At 44.9% G+C, this 22,841-nt stretch overlaps 1 protein-coding gene across 1 annotated transcript in view; it reads left to right on the forward strand.

The window, feature by feature from the left end:
* mrps6 (mitochondrial ribosomal protein S6) overlaps positions 1-22,841 on the forward strand; it is a 65,055-nt gene that overhangs the window by 36,599 nt on the left and 5,615 nt on the right. The window contains exon 2 of the mRNA XM_055645217.1: positions 4,633-4,772. Within this exon, the coding sequence (XP_055501192.1) occupies positions 4,633-4,772 (140 nt within the window). The remainder of the gene's footprint in view (positions 1-4,632; positions 4,773-22,841) is intronic.

Here is a 22,841-nt window from a genome sequence, read left to right on the forward strand (position 1 = left end):
TCCCTTGTCTGGTTAACTTTAATCACATAAAATGAATGAATTGTTCTCTTTGTTGCTATCTTCATAATTGTTGCAATGGTCCCTGCCTCAACTACCTCCTCTGGCAGCTCATTCCATACACCCACCACCCTTTGTGTGAAAAAGTTACCCTTCAGATGCCTATTTAATCTCTCCCCCTTCACCCAAATCAGTTCATTCTAATCCAGTCACTAAGGAATCCAGCCAGGGTGATTTTGCTGCTTGATCTGATGATACAGAATGACTGAGAGCAGTTGAGGGAAGTAGACAAAAGGGTGAATATCTAGGGAATGGAGACATGGAAACATAGAAACATAGCAAATAGGTGCAGGCCCTTCAAGCCAGCACCACCATTCAATATGATCATGGCTGATCATCCAAAAACAGTGCTGCTTCTGCTTTCTCGTCATATCCCTTGATTCCGTTTGACCTAAGAGCTAAATCTAAAACCCCTGTATCACGGTGCGAGTCGACCCACGAGTGACCCCGAGTTTAAAGCAAATGAAACTCGTGGTAATCACGTATAATTAACGTAGCGAGGACGTCGGAACTCATGGACACAACTTAACGACTCATGGCGCTAACGGCAGGTACCCGGGAAATTTGTTAACTCTTGAAAAACTTTAAACATGTTTAAAGATTTCCACGAGTCAAATTTACTTGTGAAGTTAAAATTTGAAACATTTAAACTCGTTGTAAGAACGTAGTAGCCCGTGTGTTTACCTTAGTGACTCTACCATGGGCACTCTTTAAGAGGCCGAGGTCCTGCCTAGTTTTTTTAAGTTCTGAAATTGAATAACTTTCAATAGTGAATCAGAATATACCTACTGTACGAGATGCTGTCCAGCTCCTCTATTTGATACTTAAAAACAGACCTTCAGTCACGGTTGGCTCAAGGGTAACTCGGGAGAGGAACTTGGTACATCGCAGAAATGAGAAGTAAACGGCAAACTTAGACATGCACGTGGGAACCACGAGTGTGATTTTTTTTTCTTTCACTCGGGATCACTCGTGGGTGGACTAGCACCGTGAGACAGGGCCATAACTTTCTCTTGAAAACATCCAGTGAATTGGCCTCCACTGTTTTCTGTGGCAGAGAATTCCACAGATTCACAACTCTCTGGGTGAAAAAGATTTTGCTCATCTCAGTCCTAAATGGCCTACCCCTTATTCATAAACTGTGACCCCTGGTTCTGGACTCCCCCAACATCGGGAATTTTTTCCCTACATCTAGCCTGTCCAATCCCTTAAGAATTGTATGTTTCCATAAGATTCCCTCTCATCCTTCTAAATTCCAGTGAATACAAGCCCAGTCGACTCGTTCTCAGTCGAGACCACAATAGAATCTGCTCCATGATAATAATTGAGAGGGACAAAAGTCAAACAAACATCAGGTCAGTGGGTTGGAGGAAAACCAATTTTTGGACCCTGGGAATACAACTTTGGAAAGCAAAATAGACAGTACAAATTAGCAGCCAATGATGTGAAAAGGAAACAGGCTGCACTTAAAATGGTGTTCTGGGAAAAACAAATTCCAGTAAAAACAAGTTAACCATTTACAGTATGCAGTGGATGAATGAAAGGCACAAAGTTAGTGCCGTCCTGTAGGGGTTATGGCTGCCTAGCCTGCAGCTGTCTGTTTTTTTTTCATCTCTTTTTCTATTTTTAGTTAGTTTAGTGTTTTGTTTTGAGGAGTTCTAGCTTTTTTGTGTGTTTGTGTGTGGGGGAGGGGGGGGGAGGGGGAAACTAATTTTCAGGGTCCCTACCTGGTCGGAGATGCAGCTTTTCTCCGGGCTGCAGCTTCGACCCGTCCCCGCGGCCTACCAGCGAGCCTGGAGCGGCGTCTCCTGAGGGGACCGCCTGGAGCTTCGGCACCCTTCTTTGGACGAAACAAGAAGGGGTGACGTTTCGGGTCGAGACAATAGACAATAGGTACAGGAGTAGGCCATTTGGCCCTTTGAGCCAGCACCGCCATTCAATGTGATCATGGCTGATTCATCCCCAATCAGTACCCCGTTCCTGCCTTCTCCCCTGAGACCTGTCTTCTGACAAAACAAGAAGGGGTGACGTTTCTGGTCGAGACCCGTCTTCAGACGAAGAAGGGTCTTGACCTGAAACCTAACACATTCGTTTTATCCAGAGATGCTGCCTGTCCCGTTGAGTTACTCCAGCATTTTGTATCTATCCCAGGGAGAACAATTGTTGTTCTCCCTTGTGTGTGGGGGAGGGGGGGGGGGAGGGGGAAACTAATTTTCAGGGTCCCTACCTGGTCGGAGATGCAGAAGTTTTCTCCGGGCTGCAGCTTCTTTGTCCCCGCGCCTACCATCGTGCTCCGGCGTCTCCAGCGTAAGAGGAGGAGGTTACGAGGGGGGCATGACTGAGATATATACAATTACGAGGGGTACAGGTTTATTAGTTTTATCCATAGGGCAGACTATAGGAAACCTTTCCCCAGAACAGAATAGCTAAAACTCAAGGACATGGATTTAGGTAAGGGGGAAGAGAATTAGAGGGGATATGATGGAGACCTTCTTCACTCGAAAAGTGGTACATACCTAGAATACTGCTTGAGAGAGATGTTAAAACGGGACCATTGATAGCATTTGAGGAATGACTAGATGAGCACGTAAATCGCTAAAGTATAGAAGCCTTTTGGACTAAATTCTTCTATATGTATAGAAGGTGCCCACTAGTTAGTTTGAACAAATGGGACCAAATGGTTTGTTCTCATGGTGTGTGCTTCTATGACTCCACAATGCTAAGAAACTGAGAGCTCTGCCTTTTTTTTATAGCCTTAAAGGGCTTGTCCCATGAGCATGCGACTGCATGCGGCAAGCGCGACCAAACCGGAAGCGGGAGCCGCGCGGAGGTCGAGTGATCCCGTACGAGTTGACGTGAAGTTTGAGCGAAGTCCGCAGGAAGTTTGCACTAGACTTACTAGATGCTGCGTACGGCATCGAGACAGTGCGTACGGCGTCGAGTCGGTGTGTACGCCCGTCGAGGCGTTGCGTATGGCCTCAATGCGGCTGCGGGCCAGCAGGCCGTTGCCGCGCGGACATTTTGAACAGTGTTTAGGAGCCCCGCGCGATGTCGGGCCCAGCTCCGCACAACTCCATATGGCTCCAGCGATCGAAGTGGTACCGGCCCCGCGAGGCCGTACGGCTCAAGCGACCACGTTAGGTCGCACTTGCCACGTGCAGTCGCATGCTCGTGGGACAGGCCCTTTACTGAAAATGTAATTAACAAGAATGCAAGTTCTATCTTGGTTGTCCGTTCCCATAATCACTTCCATCAGGTGCTGAAAGGTGACTGAGACCTTCTGTACTTCAGATCTTTCAAGGTTGTTGGCTGCAACCTCTCCCCCCCCATCAACGAACTGTACACTGCAAGGGCCAGGAAGCGAGCGGGTAAGATCATCTCTCACCCCTCTCACCCTGGCCATAAACTCTTTGAATCACTTCCCTCTGGAAGGTGACTCCGGACTGTCATAGCCGCCACAGCCATTCATAAAAAACAGCATTTTTCCCCATGAGCAGTAGCTCTACTCAACAGCCAAAAGTCTGTAGCCTCCTTTTGCTCTGGTATTTTATTTCATTCTTCACATGTGTAAATTATAATGTTTTATTTTTAATTGTCTACAAAGTATCGTGTTGTTACGATAAGACAGACAATGTCTAGCTCCACCTCAGGGAACATGGCTTTGTCACCTATGCCTCCAGATTCACTAATGAATCTACAACATTTTAAACTTTCAGATTGTGCATCTCTGACTGAAACTGTTCAACAGCTAAAGTCCACTACCTGCGGTCTTGATCTGCTGCCCACAAGCTTTTTTAAAAAATATTTTTAACAGTGTTGCACCAGAAGTACTGAACATAGTAAACACTTCCCTTCAATCGGGGCATTTTCCCAAAGCCTTAAAAACAGCAGTGATCAAGCCCCTATTGAGAAGCCTAATTTGGATGAGTCAGCTATGAGCAACTACGGGCCCATATCTAATTTAGCATTTTTATTGTATTGCTTATTTTGCAATTTTTAATTATTGACTATTTTATTTTTTCTTTCCTGTAAAGCACCTTGAATTGCTGTTTGCACGAATGGTGCTATACAAATAAACTTGCCTTGCATTGCCTTGCCTTATGTGAGCAAAGCATCAGGGCACATACTTGTCTAGTAAAACATATTCAATTCATTCAATTCAATTAATTTCAAATAAAGGATAGTGGGTATATGGAATAAGCTGCCAGAGAAGGTAGTCGAGGCAGGTACTACCACAACATTTAAAAAGCATTTGGACAGGTATGTAGCTAGGAAAGGTTTAGAAGGACATGGGCCAAAAGCAGGGACTAGTGTAGATGGGGCTCCTTGGTTGGCATGGCCAGGTTGGGCCGAAGGGCTTGTTTCCACACTCCTATCTAGAATAATGGTCATAAATGGTTGCGCAATGTGTAGAACCATCTTCTGAAGCAAGTCGTCTGAGGGATGCTTGCTTCTTTCAATCTAGGCGTTGACTGCTGTGTTTGTAGCCTCGAACATTGGACTTGAACTGAGATTTCTTTCTCCCTTTCTCTTCCTTCCCTGTCCGCCGTCCGATCCTTGATGTTCTCGTGGCAGCCGGAGATGGCTGCAGCCCTGCGGCGTACGGTCGAGGCGTTACTGGAAAACGGAGCCCTGGTGAGGAATCTGGAAAACCTGGGAGAACGGACTCTGCCGTACAAAATATCCAAACACAATCTGCGGCACACCAGAGGCGGGTATGTCCCACACACCTATAAACTCTTGCTCGTTGCCATTCATTCCATGAACTGTTGCATTATGGCGGTTTTGAACTGGGTAAAATGTCAAGTTGTGCTTGGTGTCATTGGTCATTCTGGTAAGCGCACCCCCACAATCGTATGACCCATATTCTGGATTTGAAATAAGAACAGTGAATGCTGGAAGAACGCAGCGGGTCTGGTAGTATCCGTGGAAGGAGAAACAGTTGACGTTTCAGGTTGAGGGCTCTTCGTCATAACTAAGATAGAGAGAAAGATAGGGTGGCACGGCGGCGCAGCGGTAGAGTCGCTGCCTTACAGCGCCAGAGACCCGGGTTCGATCCTGACTACGGGTGCTGTCTGTACGTAGTTTGTACTTTCTCCCTGTGATCGCTAGGGTTTTCTCCGGGTGCTCCGGTTTTCTCCGGGTGCTCCGGTTTCCTCCCGCACTCCAAAGGCGTGCAGGTTTGTAGGTTAATTGACCGGGAAAAATTGTAACTTGACCCTAGTGTGTAGGATAGTGCTGGTGTACGGGATGATCGCTGATCAGCACAGCCTTGTTGGGCCAAGGGGCCTGTTTCCGTGCTGTATCTCTAATAGAAACATAGAAAATAGGTGCAGGAGTAGGCCATTCGGCCCTTCGAGCTTGCACGCCGTTCAATATGATCATGGCTGAGCATCCAACTCAGTATCCTGTACCTGCCTTCTCTCCATACTCCCTGATCCCTTTAGCCACAAGGGCCACATCTAACCCTCTTAAATATAGCCAATGAACTGGCCTCAACTACCTTCTGTGGCAGAGAATTCCACAGATTCACCACTCTCTGTGTGAAAAATGTTTTCCTCATCTAGGTACTAAAAGATTTCCCCCCTCATCCTTAAACTGTGACCCCTTGTTCTGGACTTCCCCAACATCGGGAACAATTTTCCTGCATCTAGCCTGTCCAACCCCTTAAGAATTTTGTACGTTTCTATAAGATCCCCCTCAATCTTCTAAATGTACTAAATGTACAGTCTAAACTTCTAATGTCTAAATGTACAGTCTAAAATAAGTAAAGAAAACAAGGTAGTGAGTCCCGACCCGCAACAACACTTCTCTGCGTTTTCCAGAGACGCTGCCTGACCCGCTGCCTGAGTTACTCCAGCACTTTGTGTTTTTTTTTTTGTAAACCAGCATCTGCAGTTCCTTGTTTCTACATATGGCACAGAAGATGGGGGAAGAGCTAGGGTGAAACAAAGATAATTTCAACGATAGGGTGAAATAATGTAGCCTTTAAACAGGCTGTTAAGCTCCCTTGTTTGCATAATGTATTATTAATGTTATGATGTCTGGCTGATATTCTGTAGTCTGGCTACAGGCTAGAATATTCAAATAAAAGAATAAAGGGGGAGAGGGAGTGGCAGACAAAAACGGCCAGTCCTGACACAAACTGTAAAAATAAGAATAAGTTACTTAAAGTTAGAGAATTCAATGTTGAGTAAGCTGCAATGTGCAATGTGCTTCTCGAGTCGGGCTTCATTTTAACTGCAACAGATTCCAGGCTGAGAGGGCAGAGGGGGATAGGGAAGGGGAATTGAATGGCCAAGTGATGTCGGAAATTTTGGACATTATAAGGAAGGTGACTAGTTTGTAACTATTTCATAAGGAATAGGATCAGAATTAGGCCATTCGGCGCATCAAGTCTACTCCGCCATTCAATCATGGCTGATCTATATCTCCCTCCTAAACCCCATTCTCCTGCCTTCTCCCCATAACCTTTGACACCTGTACGAATCAAGAATGTCTGCCTTAAAAATATCCATTGGCTTGGCCTCCACACCCTTCTGTGGCAAAGTATTCCACAGATTCACCATCTTCTGACTAAAGAAATTCCTGCTCATCTCCATCCTAAATGAACGTCCTTTAATTCTGAGGCTACGACCTCTAGTTCTAGACTCTCCCACTAGTGGAAACATCCTCTCCACATCCACTCTATCCAAGCCTTTCACTATTCGGTACGTTTCAACGAGGTGTCCCCTCATCCTTCTAAACTCCAGCGAGAACAGGCCCAGTGCCGTCAAACGCTCATCGTAAGTTAACCCAATCATTCCTGTGATCATTCTTCTAAACCTCCTCTGGACCCTCTCCATGGCCAGCACATCCTTCCTCAGATATGGGGCCAAAAATTGCTCACAATAGGTGTTTAATCCTCGAGCTCACAAACTGGGGAAGCAAGGTGGGAAAAATAGGGAACCCACCGACCATTATGTCCCATCTACAATCTCATGCTCCTAAATTGTTGCATGTGGATTAATAGTCACGTGTAGTATTAAGCATTATCTATTCCACTGGTTCTCAACTGAAGGAAGGTCGGCGAGCCCCCGGCAGGCCACAAAAATGCTTCAAGGACAACATCAAGAACAGTTTGAATAAATTCCACATCACATCGAGCAACTGGGAGCACATTGCACTGGACAGGCGTTCCTGGAGGAAATCCTGCACGTCATGAAACGGAACTACGCCATGTCGCAGAGACAAAATGACAGCACTGTAAGGAGAGAAGGGGGCCCGACAACTACCAACCAACCGCCGGTCTCCACTGCCTACGTTGCACCAAGGTGTGTGGATCGCGGATCGGCCTCTACAGACATCTGTAGACCCACAACTAGATGACCCTACTGAGATGAGTGGACAGTCATACTAGTTTCGAGTGATTCCACTGGTGCTTCTGTCCCTAAACCCATGAAAATCGTCTTGGATTGTTCTTTTTGACTGTGCGCCAGATATTTTGGTTTCTCCAGATCCTTAAACCATCCTTTATAACAAAATTGGAAATTCCAGGTCTATGTTTGATTGATACAGTATTGTCCCATGTACTTGGTACAGTGAAATTCTTTGTTTTGCATGCAACACACAAGTATGCAAAGAGTCGCCATGTATAGGGCGCCCAATTGGACAAGGCTTTGGTTTATATGGTATCTCGGTTCAGTTAAGGTTAGTTTATTGTCACATGCACTGAGGAACGACAAAAAACTTTTGTTGCCATGCTAACCTGTCAGCAGAATGACAACACATGATTACAATCAACCCGTTTGCAGTGTGTAGATACATGATAAGGGAAAGACGCAAGGTAAAGCCAGCAAAGTTCGATCAAGGATAGTCCGAGGGCCATCAAAGGTTCAGCACTGCTCTCTGGTATGTTTCCAACTAAAGACTTTAATCTCTTCACTTGGATTCAAAGAAAAAGTTCAGTTTTGCCCCCATGTAATTTTAAACTCTTTTTGCTTCATGCATTTACGACTACACTTTGATGGAACAACGTAGAAACCCGCGTTGTACATTTTCCCACTTCCCTCTGCCTGTGTGTGGGAGTTGTACAGTGGGCTTAGAATGTATTTTCAGATCTGAATTCCAAATTCTTCCAAAGGAGCCACACAAAGCTATTTTTGGATGTTGTCGGATTGTTTATGAAAATAAACACAATATGACTCCCAGATAAAGTCAATGTCAAAGTTGAAAGCAGCAAGCCCAGTGTACGATTATAGACTTTTATACTTGTTAATTTTTAACCCGTGCAACAGAATTGCTTGATACCGAACTTTCTCTTGTGGATAGTTCAAAATAAGGAAGTACTTTCTGCTACAGAACAAGATTAGCTGAACACGTTCACAGCTTGATATATTATTCTTTATAGAGGCAATAGAATACCTAAAGATATCTGTCATATAAATCAAAGACTGGAAACGCTCAATTGTATCAGGAATTCGGACCTATTCATTTAATAATGAATAATTAATAATAATGAATGAATAATTAATAATAATGAATGAATAATTAATAATAATAATAATGTATACGTTTATTGGCCAAGTATGTTCACATACAAGGGATTTGTCAGTTTGTCAGTTTACAAGCTGGTCAGTGGAAGATTTATAGATAACAAAAATGAATAGTTGTTCCAATCTGATATTGCTTGGTCGTATATAGAACATAGTACACAGAAACAAGCTCATCGGCCCAAAATATCTTTGCTGAAAATTATGCCAAGATAAACTATTCTCCTCTGCCAGCACATCATCTCTATCCCTCCATTCCCTGCATATCCATGCCATAGAGTCATAGAGTGATACGGTGTGGAAACAGGCCCTTCGGCCTAACTTGCCCACACCGGCCAACATGTCCCAGCCACACTAGTCCCACCTGCCTGTGTTTAGCGTCCATATCCCTCCAATCCTGTCCTATCCATGTACCTGTCTAACTGCTTCTTAATCGTTCCAGGATAGTCCCAGCCTCAACTACCTCCTCTGGCAGCTTGTTCCATACACCCACTGTCTTTTGTGTGAAAAAGTTACCCCTCAGATTCCTATTAAATCTTTTTTCCTTCACCTTAAACCTATGTACTCTGGCTCCTTAATTCATCTACTCTGGGCAAGAATCTCTGTGCATCCACCCAATGTATTCCTCTCATGATTTTATACACATTACCCGTGCCTATGTAAAACCCTCTCAAACATCGCCATCATATCCGCCTCCACTGCTAACCCCGGCAGCACATTCCACACTGTGTAAAAATGAACTTCCCCCACATATCACCTTTAAACGTTACCCCTCTGACCTTAAAGTACAGTATCTATTTTTCCATTCAATATTTTGAAGATAATTGATGAGGGTCTACATTCAAGGAACTCTTAAATTATTACTTGCAGTTATAGTTCAGTTCAGTTCATGTTAGTTCACGTGTACCCAAGTGCAGCTTACCAGTCAGCGGAAAGGCAACACATGATTACAATCGAGCCATTTACAGTGTATAGATACATGATAAGGGAATAATGTCTAATGCAACGTGAAGCCAGCAAAGTCTGATTGTGTCAATAGAAAAGGAATAAATAGTATCAGATTGGCTCAATTGTAATTTTCATCACTCGAGTCAGAAAGTCAAAGAGTTCTACCCTCAATCTATGACCACAGCAGCAGGCTGGTCTTTGGCGAAAAGAGGTATTCTGTTAATAGAAAGGGTATGTTTAAAATGGGAATTCATCTTGACTTTGTATTCAAGGTTACTAATGAACTAGTTGGTCAATAATTCCCCTAACCAACGTCACGGAAACAGATTATCTCATCACTTATCCCATTTGCAGAAGTGCAAATTGAGTTCCACATGCGCTTCCCATTTGACAGTTTCCACGTTTCAAAAGCAGTTAATTGGATGTGCGGCTCTTTAGGATTCCTTGAGAACGTCAAAGGGGCTTGTTTAAATGCAAGTTTGTTCTTCAAAGACAGAGTGCACAGATGTTCAGCCTCTTGCTGCCCCTGCAGTTTTCCTCCCCACTGCTTGTAACACTGGCCCTTTGGCCCACAATGTACACACCAAACATGACGCCAGTTTAAACTAATCTCCTCGATCAATCTAACTTGATACTTGTTCCGTAACTTCCCAGTATAACCTGGTGGCCTATCCACAACTCTCTTATTTAATCCTAAATAAGTCCATGTTCTAGGAGCAGAATCATGCCATTCAGCCCATCAAGTCTATTTTGCCATTCAATCATGGCTGATCTATCTCTCCCTCTCCCTCTCAAAGTCAAAGTCAAAGTAAACTTTATTGTCAATTCAATTATGCAACAGTAGTTACACAGAGGATCAAAATTACGTTTCCCCATACTCCAAATGTGCAAGTAATATTAAAAACACAGACAGACAACATACCAATAAAAATAGACAATAGACATACATTATTTAAAATATTAAAATATTCACAGTATGCCAAAATGTAGCAAAAACTTTGAGGTATTTTAAACAGGGTGCAACAATGAAAGGTGCAATATAGAAAAAGTGCAAATTCCGTACTGGAGACATTGAGCCAAAGTTATTTTCACAGTTTGTTGTCTTTGTTTGGGTACTGTTCATGGAATTTTCTTAAGTGTGTTGAGTAGTCTGATGGCCTGAGGGAAAAAGCTGTTTTTGAATCTGGTGGTTTTGCTCTGCATGCTGCGGTAACGCTTACCGGAAGGTAGGAGGGTGAACAGTTTGTGTGCTGGGTGGGTGATGTCTTTGATGATATTGCTTGCTCTCTTGCGACAGCGAGATGGGTATAGGTCCTGATTGCTGGTTGGGGTGATCTGGTGATCTTCTCCGCTGTCCTCACCACTCTCTGTAGGGCCTTCTGGTCAGCAGCAGAGCAACTGCCATACCAGACTGAGTGACTGCTGGTAAGAATGCTCTCAATGGCACCCCTGTAAAAAGTCGTGAGGGCAGAAGGGGGGAGGTCAGCTCTCCTCATCCGTCGAAGGAAGTGGAGGCGTTGCTGTGCCTTCTTGACTATCTCAACCTCTCAACCCCATTCTCCTGCCTTCTCCTCATAACCTCTGACTTTGTTGTGAGGTTACAAGTCATTAATCAAGCCTTAAAAATATCAATTGACTTGGCTTCCAAAGTCGTCTGTGGCAATGAATTCCACAGATTCACCACCATCTGACTAAAGAAATTCTTCATCTTCTTTCTGAAGCTGCGTACTTTTCATCTGAGGCAATGGCCTCTGGTCCTAGACTCTTCCACTAGTGGTAACTATTTCACTTTCACTATTCGGTAAGTATCAATAAGGACCCCACCCCCTCATCCTTCTAAACCCCAGTGCCGTCAAACGCTCATCATATATTAACCCAATCATTCCTGGGATCGTTCTTGTAAAAGATTGGTTTTCAAAATTATCTAAATCTGGAGAGCCCAGACTGAAATTTCAGTTGAAGGTAGACACAAAATGCTGGAGTAACACAGCGGGACAGGCAGCATCTTTGGAGAGAAGGAATGGGTGACAATTCGGATCGAGACCCTTCTTCAGACTGTTGTCAGGGGAGAGGGCAGTACAGAGATAAAATGTAGTTCGAGACAGTAAGACTGGTGAGAGAACTGGGAAGGGGGAGGGGATGGAGAGAGAGAGGGAAAGCAAGGGCTACTTGAAGTTAGAGAAGTCAATGTTTATACCGCTAGGCTGTAAGCTGCCCAAGCGAAATATGAGGATCCAATTTGATCCAATTTGTACTGGGCCTCACTCTGACAATGGAGGGGGCCCAGGACAGAAAGGTCAGATTGGGAATGGGAGGGGGAGTTAAAGTGCTGAGCCACCGGGAGATCGGGTAGGTTTAGGCGGACTGAGCGGAGGTGTTCAGCGGAACGAACGCCGAGCCTGCGCTTGGTCTCGCCGATATACAGGAGTTTCAGTTGATGGGTTTATGCAGCAAGCCAAAACAAAATGTCCATTCTGGCGTGCAAGGGAAACCAAGAATCTGTCAATACATTTGGGGGATTAGCATGAATAATAATAGCAACTTGCATTTATTTAAGACCTTTGGTGGAGGAAAATGTTTCAAGAGTCCACCAACAGTTTTCCCAGTGATCCACATGACTTGTAACCTCACAACAAAATCAACATCTGGAAGAGATCACTGGCTCAACTCTAATTTCCTCTACATCTCATGGGCAGCTCAAGGATCAAATCTTATACCAGATGTGTACAATTCAGACGGTTAAATTTCTGCTTTCAAAGTTTGTTTCTTCATAAGACGATAAGTGATAGAACTAGAATTAGACCATTCGGCCCATCGTCCACTCCGCCATTCAATCATGGCTGATCTATCTCTCCCTCCTAACCCCATTCTCCCCCTAACCTCTGACACCCGCACTAATCAAGAATCTATCTATCTCTGCCTTTAAAATATCCACTAACTTTGCCTCCAGTCTTCTGTGGCAAAAAATTCCACAGATAGTCTTAATATAAAACAGCATATAGTAGAAGTATCTCGACCAAAAACGTCACCCATTCCTTCTCTCCATTGATGCTGCCTGTCCCACTGAGTTACTCCAGCGTTTTGTGCCTATCTTCAGCATATAGTCAATCCCCTTATTTTTGTTTCCCCCTTCCCCCATCACTTGCGTCCATTAAGGTTATAGTATCTTAACGCTGCCTGGCAATGGAATGAGGGAAATTGACCCCTTGAATATAAAGTGTATCCGGGACATGATAGGAACATAACATTTTCCCTTGAAATACCTTAGTTTAGTTTAATTTTAGAGAAGGATTTTCACCGGGCGCTCTGATTCCCTCCCACACACCAAAGACGTGCAGTTGTGTAGGTTGATTTGGCTTTTGTAAATTGTAAATTGTCCCTAGTGTGTCGGATAGTGCTGGTGTACGGGGCGATCGCTGGCTGGTGCGGACTCAGTGGGCCGAAGGGCCTGTTTTTGTGTTGTATCTCCAAAAAGACACAGCGTGGAAACAGGCTCATCGACCGACCGAGGCCCCGTCGACCACTGATCACCCGCACACTAGTTCAAGAGTCAAGTCAAGAGAGTTTATTGTCATGTGTCCCAGATAGGACAATGAAAGTCTTGCTTGCTGCAGCACAACAGGAGATTGTAGTCATAAATACAGAACAGTTCAGTGTGTCTATATACCATGGAACGTATATATACACATAAATAAACAGATAAAGTGCAATAGGCTGTTATAGTTTAGAGTTTGTTTGATGTCATGTCTATGTTGATGGCTGTGGGGAAGTAGCTATTCCTGAACCTGGATGCACCAGATTTCAGGCTCCTGTACCTTCTACCTGATGGCAGCGGAGAGATGAGTGTGTGGCCAGGATGGTGTGGGTCCTTGATGATGTTGGCGTCTTTTTGAGGCAGCGACTGCGATAGATCCCTTCGATGGTGGGGGGGGGGTCAGAGCCGATGATGGACTGGGCAGTGGTCACAACTTTCCGCATTCTTTTCCGCTCATTGTCATCCCGGTTTCACATCCTACACACTGGGAGAAATTTGCATAAGCCAATTAACCTGCCATCCTGCGCGTCTTTGGAATGTGGGAGGAAACATAGGGCGGCACGGTGCCTGACGGCGCCAGAGATCCAGGTTCGATCCTGACTATGAGTGCTGTCTGTATGGAGTTTGGATGTTCTCCCTGTGAGTTTTCGCCGTGGGTTTTCTCCAGGTTGTCCGGTTTATCTCCACCCACCAAAGAGGAGAAGATTTGTAGGTTAATTGGCTTCTGTAAATGGTGCCTACAGTGTAGGGTAGGACTAATGTACAGGATGATTGTTGGTCGGAGCAGACTCAGTGGGCCGAATGTCCTGTTTCCACGCCATATCTCTAATACTAAAATTATATTTTGTCTGAAGAAGGAGTTCGACCCGAAACATCACCTATTCCTTTTCTCCAGGGATGGGGCTCTTTCAAGAGAAAGTTAGATAGATCTGTTAAGAGATGCAGCAAGACCTGGGTGTCATGGTACACCAGTCATTGAAGGTAGGCATGCAGGTGCAGCAGGCAGTAAAGAAAGCGAATGGTATGTTAGCTTTCATTGCAAAAGGATTTGAGTATAGGAGCAGGGAGGTTCTACTGCAGTTGTACAGGGTCTTGGTGAGACCACACCTGGAGTATTGCGTACAGTTTTGGTCTCCAAATCTGAGGAAGGACATTATTGCCATAGAGGGAGTACAGAGATGGTTCACCAGACTGATTCCTGGGATGTCAGGACTGTCTTATGAAGAAAGACTGGATAGACTTGGCTATACTCTCTAAATTTAGGAGATTGAGAGGGGATCTTATAGAAACTTACAAAATTCTTAAGGGGTTGGACAGGCTAGATGCAGGAAGATTGTTCCCGATGTTAGGGAAGTCCAGGACAAGGGGTCACAGCTTAAGGATAAGGGGGAAATCCTTTAAAACCGAGATGAGAAGAACTTTTTTCACACAGAGAGTGGTGAATCTCTGGAACTCTCTGCCACAGAGGGTAGTTGAGGCCAGTTCATTGGCTATATTTAAGAGGCAGTTAGATGTGGCCCTTGTGGCTAAGGGGATCAGGGGGTATGGAGAGAAGGCAGGTAGGGGATACTGAGTTGGATGATCAGCCATGATCATATTGAATGGCGGTGCAGGCTCGAAGGGCCGAATGGCCTACTCCTGCACCTAATTTCTATGTTTCTATGTTTCTTAAAGATAGAGAAGTGAAGGGATATGAGGAGAAGGCAGGAACGGGGTACTGATTGTGGATGATCAGCCATGAACAGAGTTAATTGCGGTGCTGGCTCGAAGGGCTGAATGGACAACTCCTGCACCTATCGTCTATTGTCTATTGACCCGCTGAGTTACTCCTGCATTTTGTGTCTATCTTCGGTGTAAACCAGCAGCTACAGTCCCTTCCTACACAAACTATATTTTTCATTCTGCTTCTCTGCTGCACCACCTGATGTTACTCATGTATGGTGTGGGAAGGAACTGCAGATGCTGGTTTAAACCGAAGATAGACACAAAATGCTGGAGTAACTCAGCGGGACTGGGAGCATCCCTGGAGAGAAGGAATGGGTGACGTTTCGGGTCGAGACACTTCTATGATTTTCCCAGACAACTTGCAAAGCAGAATTTTGCTCTGTGTCTTGGTACATGTGACGACGTTATACCAATATCAAGACCGATACCAAAATAGGATGAGTTTAGCATTAGTGCAGTGAGGCACTTATTAGTTGGCATGGACACAATGGGCTTCTGTATTGTATGACTACAGCTGGGATATTATTTTAATTTTGCTATCTTGCTATCCCGAGCTGCTAAAAGTAGATTATATGGTCATAGAGTCATAGAGTGATACGGTGTGGGAACAGGCCCTTCAGCCCAACTAGCCATACAGGCCGACATGTTCCAGCTACACTAGTCCCACCTGCGTTTGCCCCATATCCCTCCAAGCCTGTCTGTTTCTTAAATGTTGGGATAGTCCCTGCCTCAACCATCTCCTCTGGCAGCTCGTTCCATACACTCACCACCCTTTGTGTGAAAATGTTATCCCTCAGATTCCTATTCAATCTTTTCCCCTTCACCTTAAAACCTATGTCCTCTGGTCCTCGATTCCCCTACTCTGGGAAAGAGACTCTGTGCATCTACCCAATCTATTCCTCTAATGATTTTGTACACTAAAACGCCTGTCATCGAGCATATATATTTCCACCAACCTGTATGTTCAGCATCTATGTTTTAACTTGAAGAAGTATCGTTTGAGTGTTGGAAAATAACTATTCTGGATCTCAACCACATGCAGGCAATTTGATCAGCCCTATTGGATTTCATGTTTGGAATGAATTCTGCTTAACTTGTTTTGACAATAATCCTATTTTGATTAAATTCAACATTTATTCTAAGAAGGCCCCATATGTTGACATCTGTTTTAATCATTAATCTTACTCTTAACAAAATGCCTCAGCCTTCAAAGCTGGCATAACAACATTCTACACCACTACTCACATTGATTTATCTGGTGCAGTTCAAATCTTTCTTAACATGGTTTGCAGGCGCTAAGTTAATTTTGTTGATGAATGAGCCAATGTTATATAACTACCATTTTAGTTCAAGTTCAAGTGCAAGTGAGTTTATTGTCATGTGTCCCTGTATAGGACAATGAAATTCTTGCTTTGCTTCAGCACACAGAACATAGTAGGCATTTACTACAAAACAGATAAGTGTGTCCATATACCATGATATAAATATATACACACATGAATAAATAAACTGATAGTGCAAATAACAGAAAATGGTTATTAATAATCAGAGTTTTGTCCGAGCCAGGTTTAATAGCCTGATGGCTGTGGGGAAGTAGCTATTCCTGAACCTGGTTGTTGCAGTCTTCAGGCTCCTGTACCTTCTACCTAAAGGTAGCAGGGAGATGAGTGTGTGGCCAGGATGGTGTGTGTCTTTGATGATACTGCCAGCCTTTTTGAGGCAGCGACTGCGATAAATCCCCTCAATGGAAGGAAGGTCAGAGCCGATGATGGACTGGGCAGTGTTTACTACTTTTTGTAGTCTTTTCCTCTCAAGGGCACTCAAATTAACGAACCAAGATACGATGCAACCGGTCAGCATGCTCTCTACTGTGCACCTGTAGAAGTTAGAGAGAGTCTTCCTTGACAAACCGACTCTCCGTAATCTTCTCAAGAAGTAGAGGCGCTGATGAGCTTTCTTGATGATTGCATTAGTGTTCTCGGACCAGGAAAGATCTTCATCAGCTTTTTGTGGTGTTACATTTCTTTTAGAGTTTAGAGGGATACAGCATGGAAATAGGCCCTTCGGCCCACCAAGTCCAAGCCGACTATCAATCGCCCATTTGCACTGGAATAAACTTAAAGGAGACTTATACTAATCATTGGGAAAGCGTTGCCCAATATATGGGCTGTCTTTTACATGTATAAACGAACCCTCAGCATGTCATTTATTGCACAGAATCATCCCAAGGCTGGTACTAGATCTTTATTCTTAATGTCCCTCAATTCCGTTTTTCCGTTCAATGTCTCTTTTTGTGCAGTAAACTCCCTTAAACAATCGCTTGCTATTTATTGAAAGAAATACTGAACGTCTGCAGTGTTTGTTGGAGACTCTTTGCTGGGGATTCTGAGCAGGTGGGGCCTAGCGGTTTCCTCAAGTGCTAATGCCTTAACCTTGGACTCCAACAGGTACCTTGCAACTTTACCACTCCATGGAGTTGTTATCCCAGTGGTTTACAGCTGTGAACTTCAATTATAGGCAGGTACACAAAATGCTGGAGAAACTCAGCGGGTGCAGCAGCATCTATGGAGCGATGGAAATAGGCAACGTTTCGGGCCGAAACCCTTCTTCAGACTGATAGGGGGTGGCGGGGAGAAGGAAGGAAAAAGGAGGAGGAGGAGGAGCCCGAGGGCTGAGGAAGGGGAGGAGACAGCAAGGGCTAACAAAATTGGGAGAACTCAATGTTCATGCCCGCAGGATGCAGACTCCCCAAGCGGAATGTGAGGTGCTGTTCCTCCAATTTCCGGAGGCAATTATAAGCAAATGGTTTGGTTTGAACAGTGGTGTAGACTTCAACAAATTCTCTGCTTTGGAATGATTCCTGAACCTGATGTATAGTAAACGTCGTGTATTTAGAATCACCTTTGGCTTTACGACTATGTCTTTGTTTTCACTCACGAGTTACAGCCATCGCTGCCAGGGTGATGTTCCACTGGTTTAACTAAAAGACAGGGTGTATAAAATCATGAGAGGAATAGATCGGGTAGATGCACAGGGTCCCTTGCCCAAAGTAGGTGATTCGAGGACCAGATGACATTGGTTTAAGGTGAAGGGGAAACGATTTAATAGGAATCTGAGGGGTAACTTGTTCAATAGTTCAATAGTCCTTTATACCTGAGGTATAGTGAAATTTGATTTTAACGTACAGTCATACCAAAAAAAGGCAACAAGATACAAAATTACATAAGAATCCAACATAAACAGCCCCCACAGCGGCGTGTGGGTCCCTGGGCAAAAGCGGAGACCCATGGCCATCAGTACAATGTCCGGGCCACATACACGCTCCTTCACGGTGATGTGACCACCGTTGCACTGACCGCTTGTCGCTCTCTCTGCAATCCCTGTCTGTCCCCGCAAACACCGAGACCACCGCACTCACGGCAATCCCTCCGAGTCCCCATCAGCGCGGGCAGCATCCATCTTGCTTTCGGTGACCTCGCACTCCTCACTGTGACGGAAGGCGAATAACTTTGACTTTCTTCCTCCTTTTCTCCCGCGGTCGGGGCGGTGGGTGTACGGAACGAGCTGCCGGAGGAGATACTTGAGGCTGGGACTATCCCAACTTTTAAGAAACAGTTAGACAACTACATGGATAGGACAGGTTTGGAGGGATATGGACCAAACGCAGGCAGGTGAGACTAGTGTAGCTGGGACATGTTGGCAGGTGTGGTCAAGTTGGGCCGAAGGGCCTGTTTCCACACTGTGTCACTCTATGACTTAATGACAGTGGGAATCTAAAGCAGGAAGGTTTCTATTTAATATTTCACCACTGGAACCTTGCCTTTTAGTGAAATACCCTTGACTGCATTTGTTTTAATTGAAACCGGTTTCTGTAACAACATTATTATTCAGTTTACTGCTTTGAGTTCTAATTTGAATGTGACCTTCAACTGGAATGCACCTTCTTTTATCCAGAGTAGGGGAATTGAGAACCAGAGGACATAGGTTTAAGTCAGGGAGAAAAGATTTAGACTTTACTTTAGACTTTAGAGATGCAGCGTGGAAACAGGCCCTTCAGCCCACCGAGTCCGCACCGACCAGCGATCTCCCTGTACATTAGCACAATCCTACAAACTAGGGACAATCTACAATTTTACCGAAGCCAATTAACCTACAAACCTGTACGTCTGTGGAGTGTGGGAGGAAACTGGAGCACCCGGGGAAAACCCACGCAGTCACAGGGAGAACGAACAAACTTCGTACAGACAGCACCCGTAGTCAAGATCGAACCCGGGTCTCTGGCATTGTAATGCCCCTGTCCCACTTAGGAAACCTGAACGGAAACCTCTGGAGACTTTGCGCCCCACCCAAGGTTTCCGTGCGGTTCCCAGAGGTTTTTGTCAGTCTCCCTACCTGCTTCCACTACCTGCAACCTCCGGCAACCACCTGCAACCTCCGAGAACCGCACGGAAACCTTGGGTGGGGCGCAAAGTCTCCAGAGGTTTCCGTTCAGGTTTCCTAAGTGGGACAGGGGCATAAGGCAGCAACTCTACTGCTTTTAATAGGAACCCGAGGGGTAACTTTTTTACACGTAGGTAGGTAGTATATGGAACGAGCTGCCATAGGAGAAAGTTGAAACAGATAATATTCAAGATAATGTTCAAGAAACATTTAGGCAGGTACACGGATAGGATAGGTTTAGATGGATATGGGCCAAACGCAGGCAAGTGGGACTAGTGTAGATGGGACGTGTCAGTCGGCGTGGGCAAGTTGGGCTGAAGGACCTGCTTCCACGTCGGGTGAATCTATGATTCTATGGAATCAACACTGCTACTGAAAGTGACTGGAAAGTAATGTGGTCAACATGCATGTAAAAGCATCGACAGCCCAATTGTGGATTGCAAATGCACGGAGCCATTTCATGGCTCATTTAAAAATCTTGATTTGGACGTACTGCAGGCATTCTTTATGGTTTTAGTGTGCAATCAGTAGTCCATGGTTGAAACAATACAGCCATTTGTTCAAATGTGGGAAGAATTTAACCATGTGATGGGCAAAATGTTAAAGGCGGATTGAAGTTACAACATATAAACGCAGATGTGATTGTTGAGAAGGATGAGATATTCCTCATGAGAGGAATAGATTGGATAGACGCATAGGATTTCTTGCTCAGAGTGGGGGAATCGACTGTTCATAGTGAATGTTTAAGAAGGAACTGCAGTTGCTGGAAAATCGAAGGTAGACAAAAGTGCTGGAGAAACTCAGCGGGTGCGGCAGCATCTATGGAGCGAAGGAAATAGGCAACGTTTCGAGCCGAACCCCTTCTTCAGACTGATTACTGTATCACTCTATGACTCCACAAACCTACACTTGAAGGAATGGATGCCTTGATTATCCATTTGTGGGGGGAGGGGAAATAGTTGTTAACAACATGATCAATTCCAGTGCAGTATTTGAACAAAGTAAGGCTGTGGTATGTCGAGCAGAGTGCATCTGGATCCTGTTCCGGTTTGAGTTTGACTGTTATCGAGCAGCCAGTTACAGAGAGCAGATATTCACTGTTACTTGTGTCATTGCAAGAGATCTCACATCTGACTAAGAGAAGATTGACACCCTGAGATCAGTTCAGTGACTGGGAAAAATACAAGTCTGTCGTTCCTGTTTGAAAACAAAAACCACAGGCATAAAGGGACACTTATTTGTTTAATTCTGACATAAAATTTCCCACGCAAATCAACTTCTAAAGATACGGGCGTAGCGGTACAGTAGTTGCCTTACAGCGCTGGAGATCCGGGTTTGATCCTGACTACGAGTGCAGTCTGTACTGAGGTTTGTACATTCTCTCCGTGACCACGTGGGTTTTCTCCGGGTGCTCCGGTTTCCTCCCGCACTCGAAAGGCGTACAGGTTTGTAGGTTAATTGGCTTCTGTAAAATTGTAAATTGACCCTAGTGTGTTAGGATAGTGCTGGAGTACATGGTGATTGCTGGTCGGCGTAGACTCAGTGGACCGAAGGGCCTGTTCCCACGCTGTAACTCTGAAAAATACTGAATGATGAAATATATTGTGAGCATTTCCACTTTTATTCCTTTAAAATATTGAGCTAGTTGTTTGGTGCTTGTGCTTTTCCTGTTTCTTATAGTTTGTGGAACCATGAATTAAAAGTCCATGAGCATACATTGTAATGTTCCAACAAATATCCATAAGCAGATATCATAAGGTCGTAAGTGATCAAGTCTAATCCGGCATTCAATCATGGCTGATCTATCCTTTCTAACCCCATTCTCCTGCCTTCTCCTCATAACCCCTTGACACCCATACTAATCAAGAATCTATCTATCTCTGCCTTAAAAATATCCATTGACTTTGCCTCCACAGCCTTCTGTGGCAAAGAATTCCACAGATCCACCACCCTCTCACTAATGAAATTCCTTCCTAAAAGAACGCCCTTTAATTCTGAGGCTATGACCTCTGTTACTAGACTCTCCCATTAGCGGAAACATCCTCTCGGCATCCACTCTATCCAGGCCTTTCACTAGTCGGTAAGTTTCAATGAGGTCCCCCTCATCCTTCTAAACTCCAATGAGTACAGGCCCAGTGCCGTCAAACGCTCATCATATGCAAACCCACTCATTACTGGTACTTGGTTGGTCCTAATATTTGTTGGTGCTTTGCAAGAATTAGATATCTAAGGTGCTTATATAATTGGTGTCTGACCCAATTATAACCTGGTTCAGTTGTGTGGCATCATAATGCTAACATTGAACTTGTAAAACTGTCAAAATCACAACATCCCTCAGCTGACCTCTAAATATAACGCCGGGAAAGATGTCTTCTTTTATGTGCATTGACTTACTGTTTTCATAGCAAAGGCCACATGATATCTTGGGTTGGGTGTTTTGTAAGTAGTCTTAACTGGAAATAACTCAATCTTTGATCAGCAGATCGTTACTGATGATTGAGTAGCATGTGGTAAAAGCAATGACTGTGATCACTTACTCCACAATAGTTCTCAGCACCAGTGCTCCACAAGAATGCATTCTCAGTCCATTCCTAGACTTCTTATACACTCAGAAATGTACAAACAAATTCTGCTCTAACTCCATCTACATGTTTGCAGCTGACACAACTGTAGTGACTGTATTTTCTGCATTTTGGTATAGTCATAGTGATTCATAGAATAATACAGTGTGGAAACAAGCCCTTCGGTCCAAGGTGCCCACAATGGCCAACATGTCCCAACTACACCAGACCTGCCTGTGTTTGGTCCATATCCCTCCTTCCTGTCCTATCCATGTACCTGTCTAAACTGTTTCTTAAACGTTGGTATAGTCACTGCCTCAACTACCTCATCTGGCAGCTCGTTGCGTATACCCGCCACCCTTTGTGTAAAAGAGTTTAGTGCCTGTCCCACCAGCATGCAACTAACTGCATGCGGTGAGCGCGACCTAACGTGGTCGCTTGAGACGTACGGCCTCGCGGGGCCGGTCTCCCTTAGATCGGCGGAGCCGTATGGAGTCGACACTGTCCAAAAATTCCGCGCGGCAACGGCCTGTTTGTCCGCAGCTGCCTTGATGTCGTACGCACCATCTCGACGCCGTACGCAGTGTCTTGACGGCGTACGCCTAGCGCGTGGTGTTGTGCGATGACGTCACCGCCCGACGTGCCGTTGCGTGATGACGTAACCGCCCGACGCCATGCGACGTCCAAATTCAGTCGGCCCGCTTCCTGCCCAGCTGATTGGTGAGCATGATGTTGGGACCATCTCCAGACGGCTCCGCGGTTGGAAATGGGACCGCCCCACAAGGCCGTACGCCTCAAGCCACCACGTTTGGTCGCGCTAGCCGCATGCAATCGCATGCTGGTGGGACAGGCCCTTTTACCCTCAGATTTCTATTACATTTTTCTCGTCACTCCACCTTTTGCATTTATTTGGCTAGATTGTATTCACGTACAGTGTTGTCTGATTTGACAGCATGGCATGCAAATAAAGATTTGGATTTAGTTTAGCAATACAGCGCGGAAACAGGGTCTTCGGTCCACCAAGTCTGCAGTGACCAGCGATCC

The sequence above is a fragment of the Leucoraja erinacea genome, chromosome 13, assembly GCF_028641065.1.
Source record: "Leucoraja erinacea ecotype New England chromosome 13, Leri_hhj_1, whole genome shotgun sequence".
Taxonomy (NCBI): domain Eukaryota; kingdom Metazoa; phylum Chordata; class Chondrichthyes; order Rajiformes; family Rajidae; genus Leucoraja; species Leucoraja erinaceus.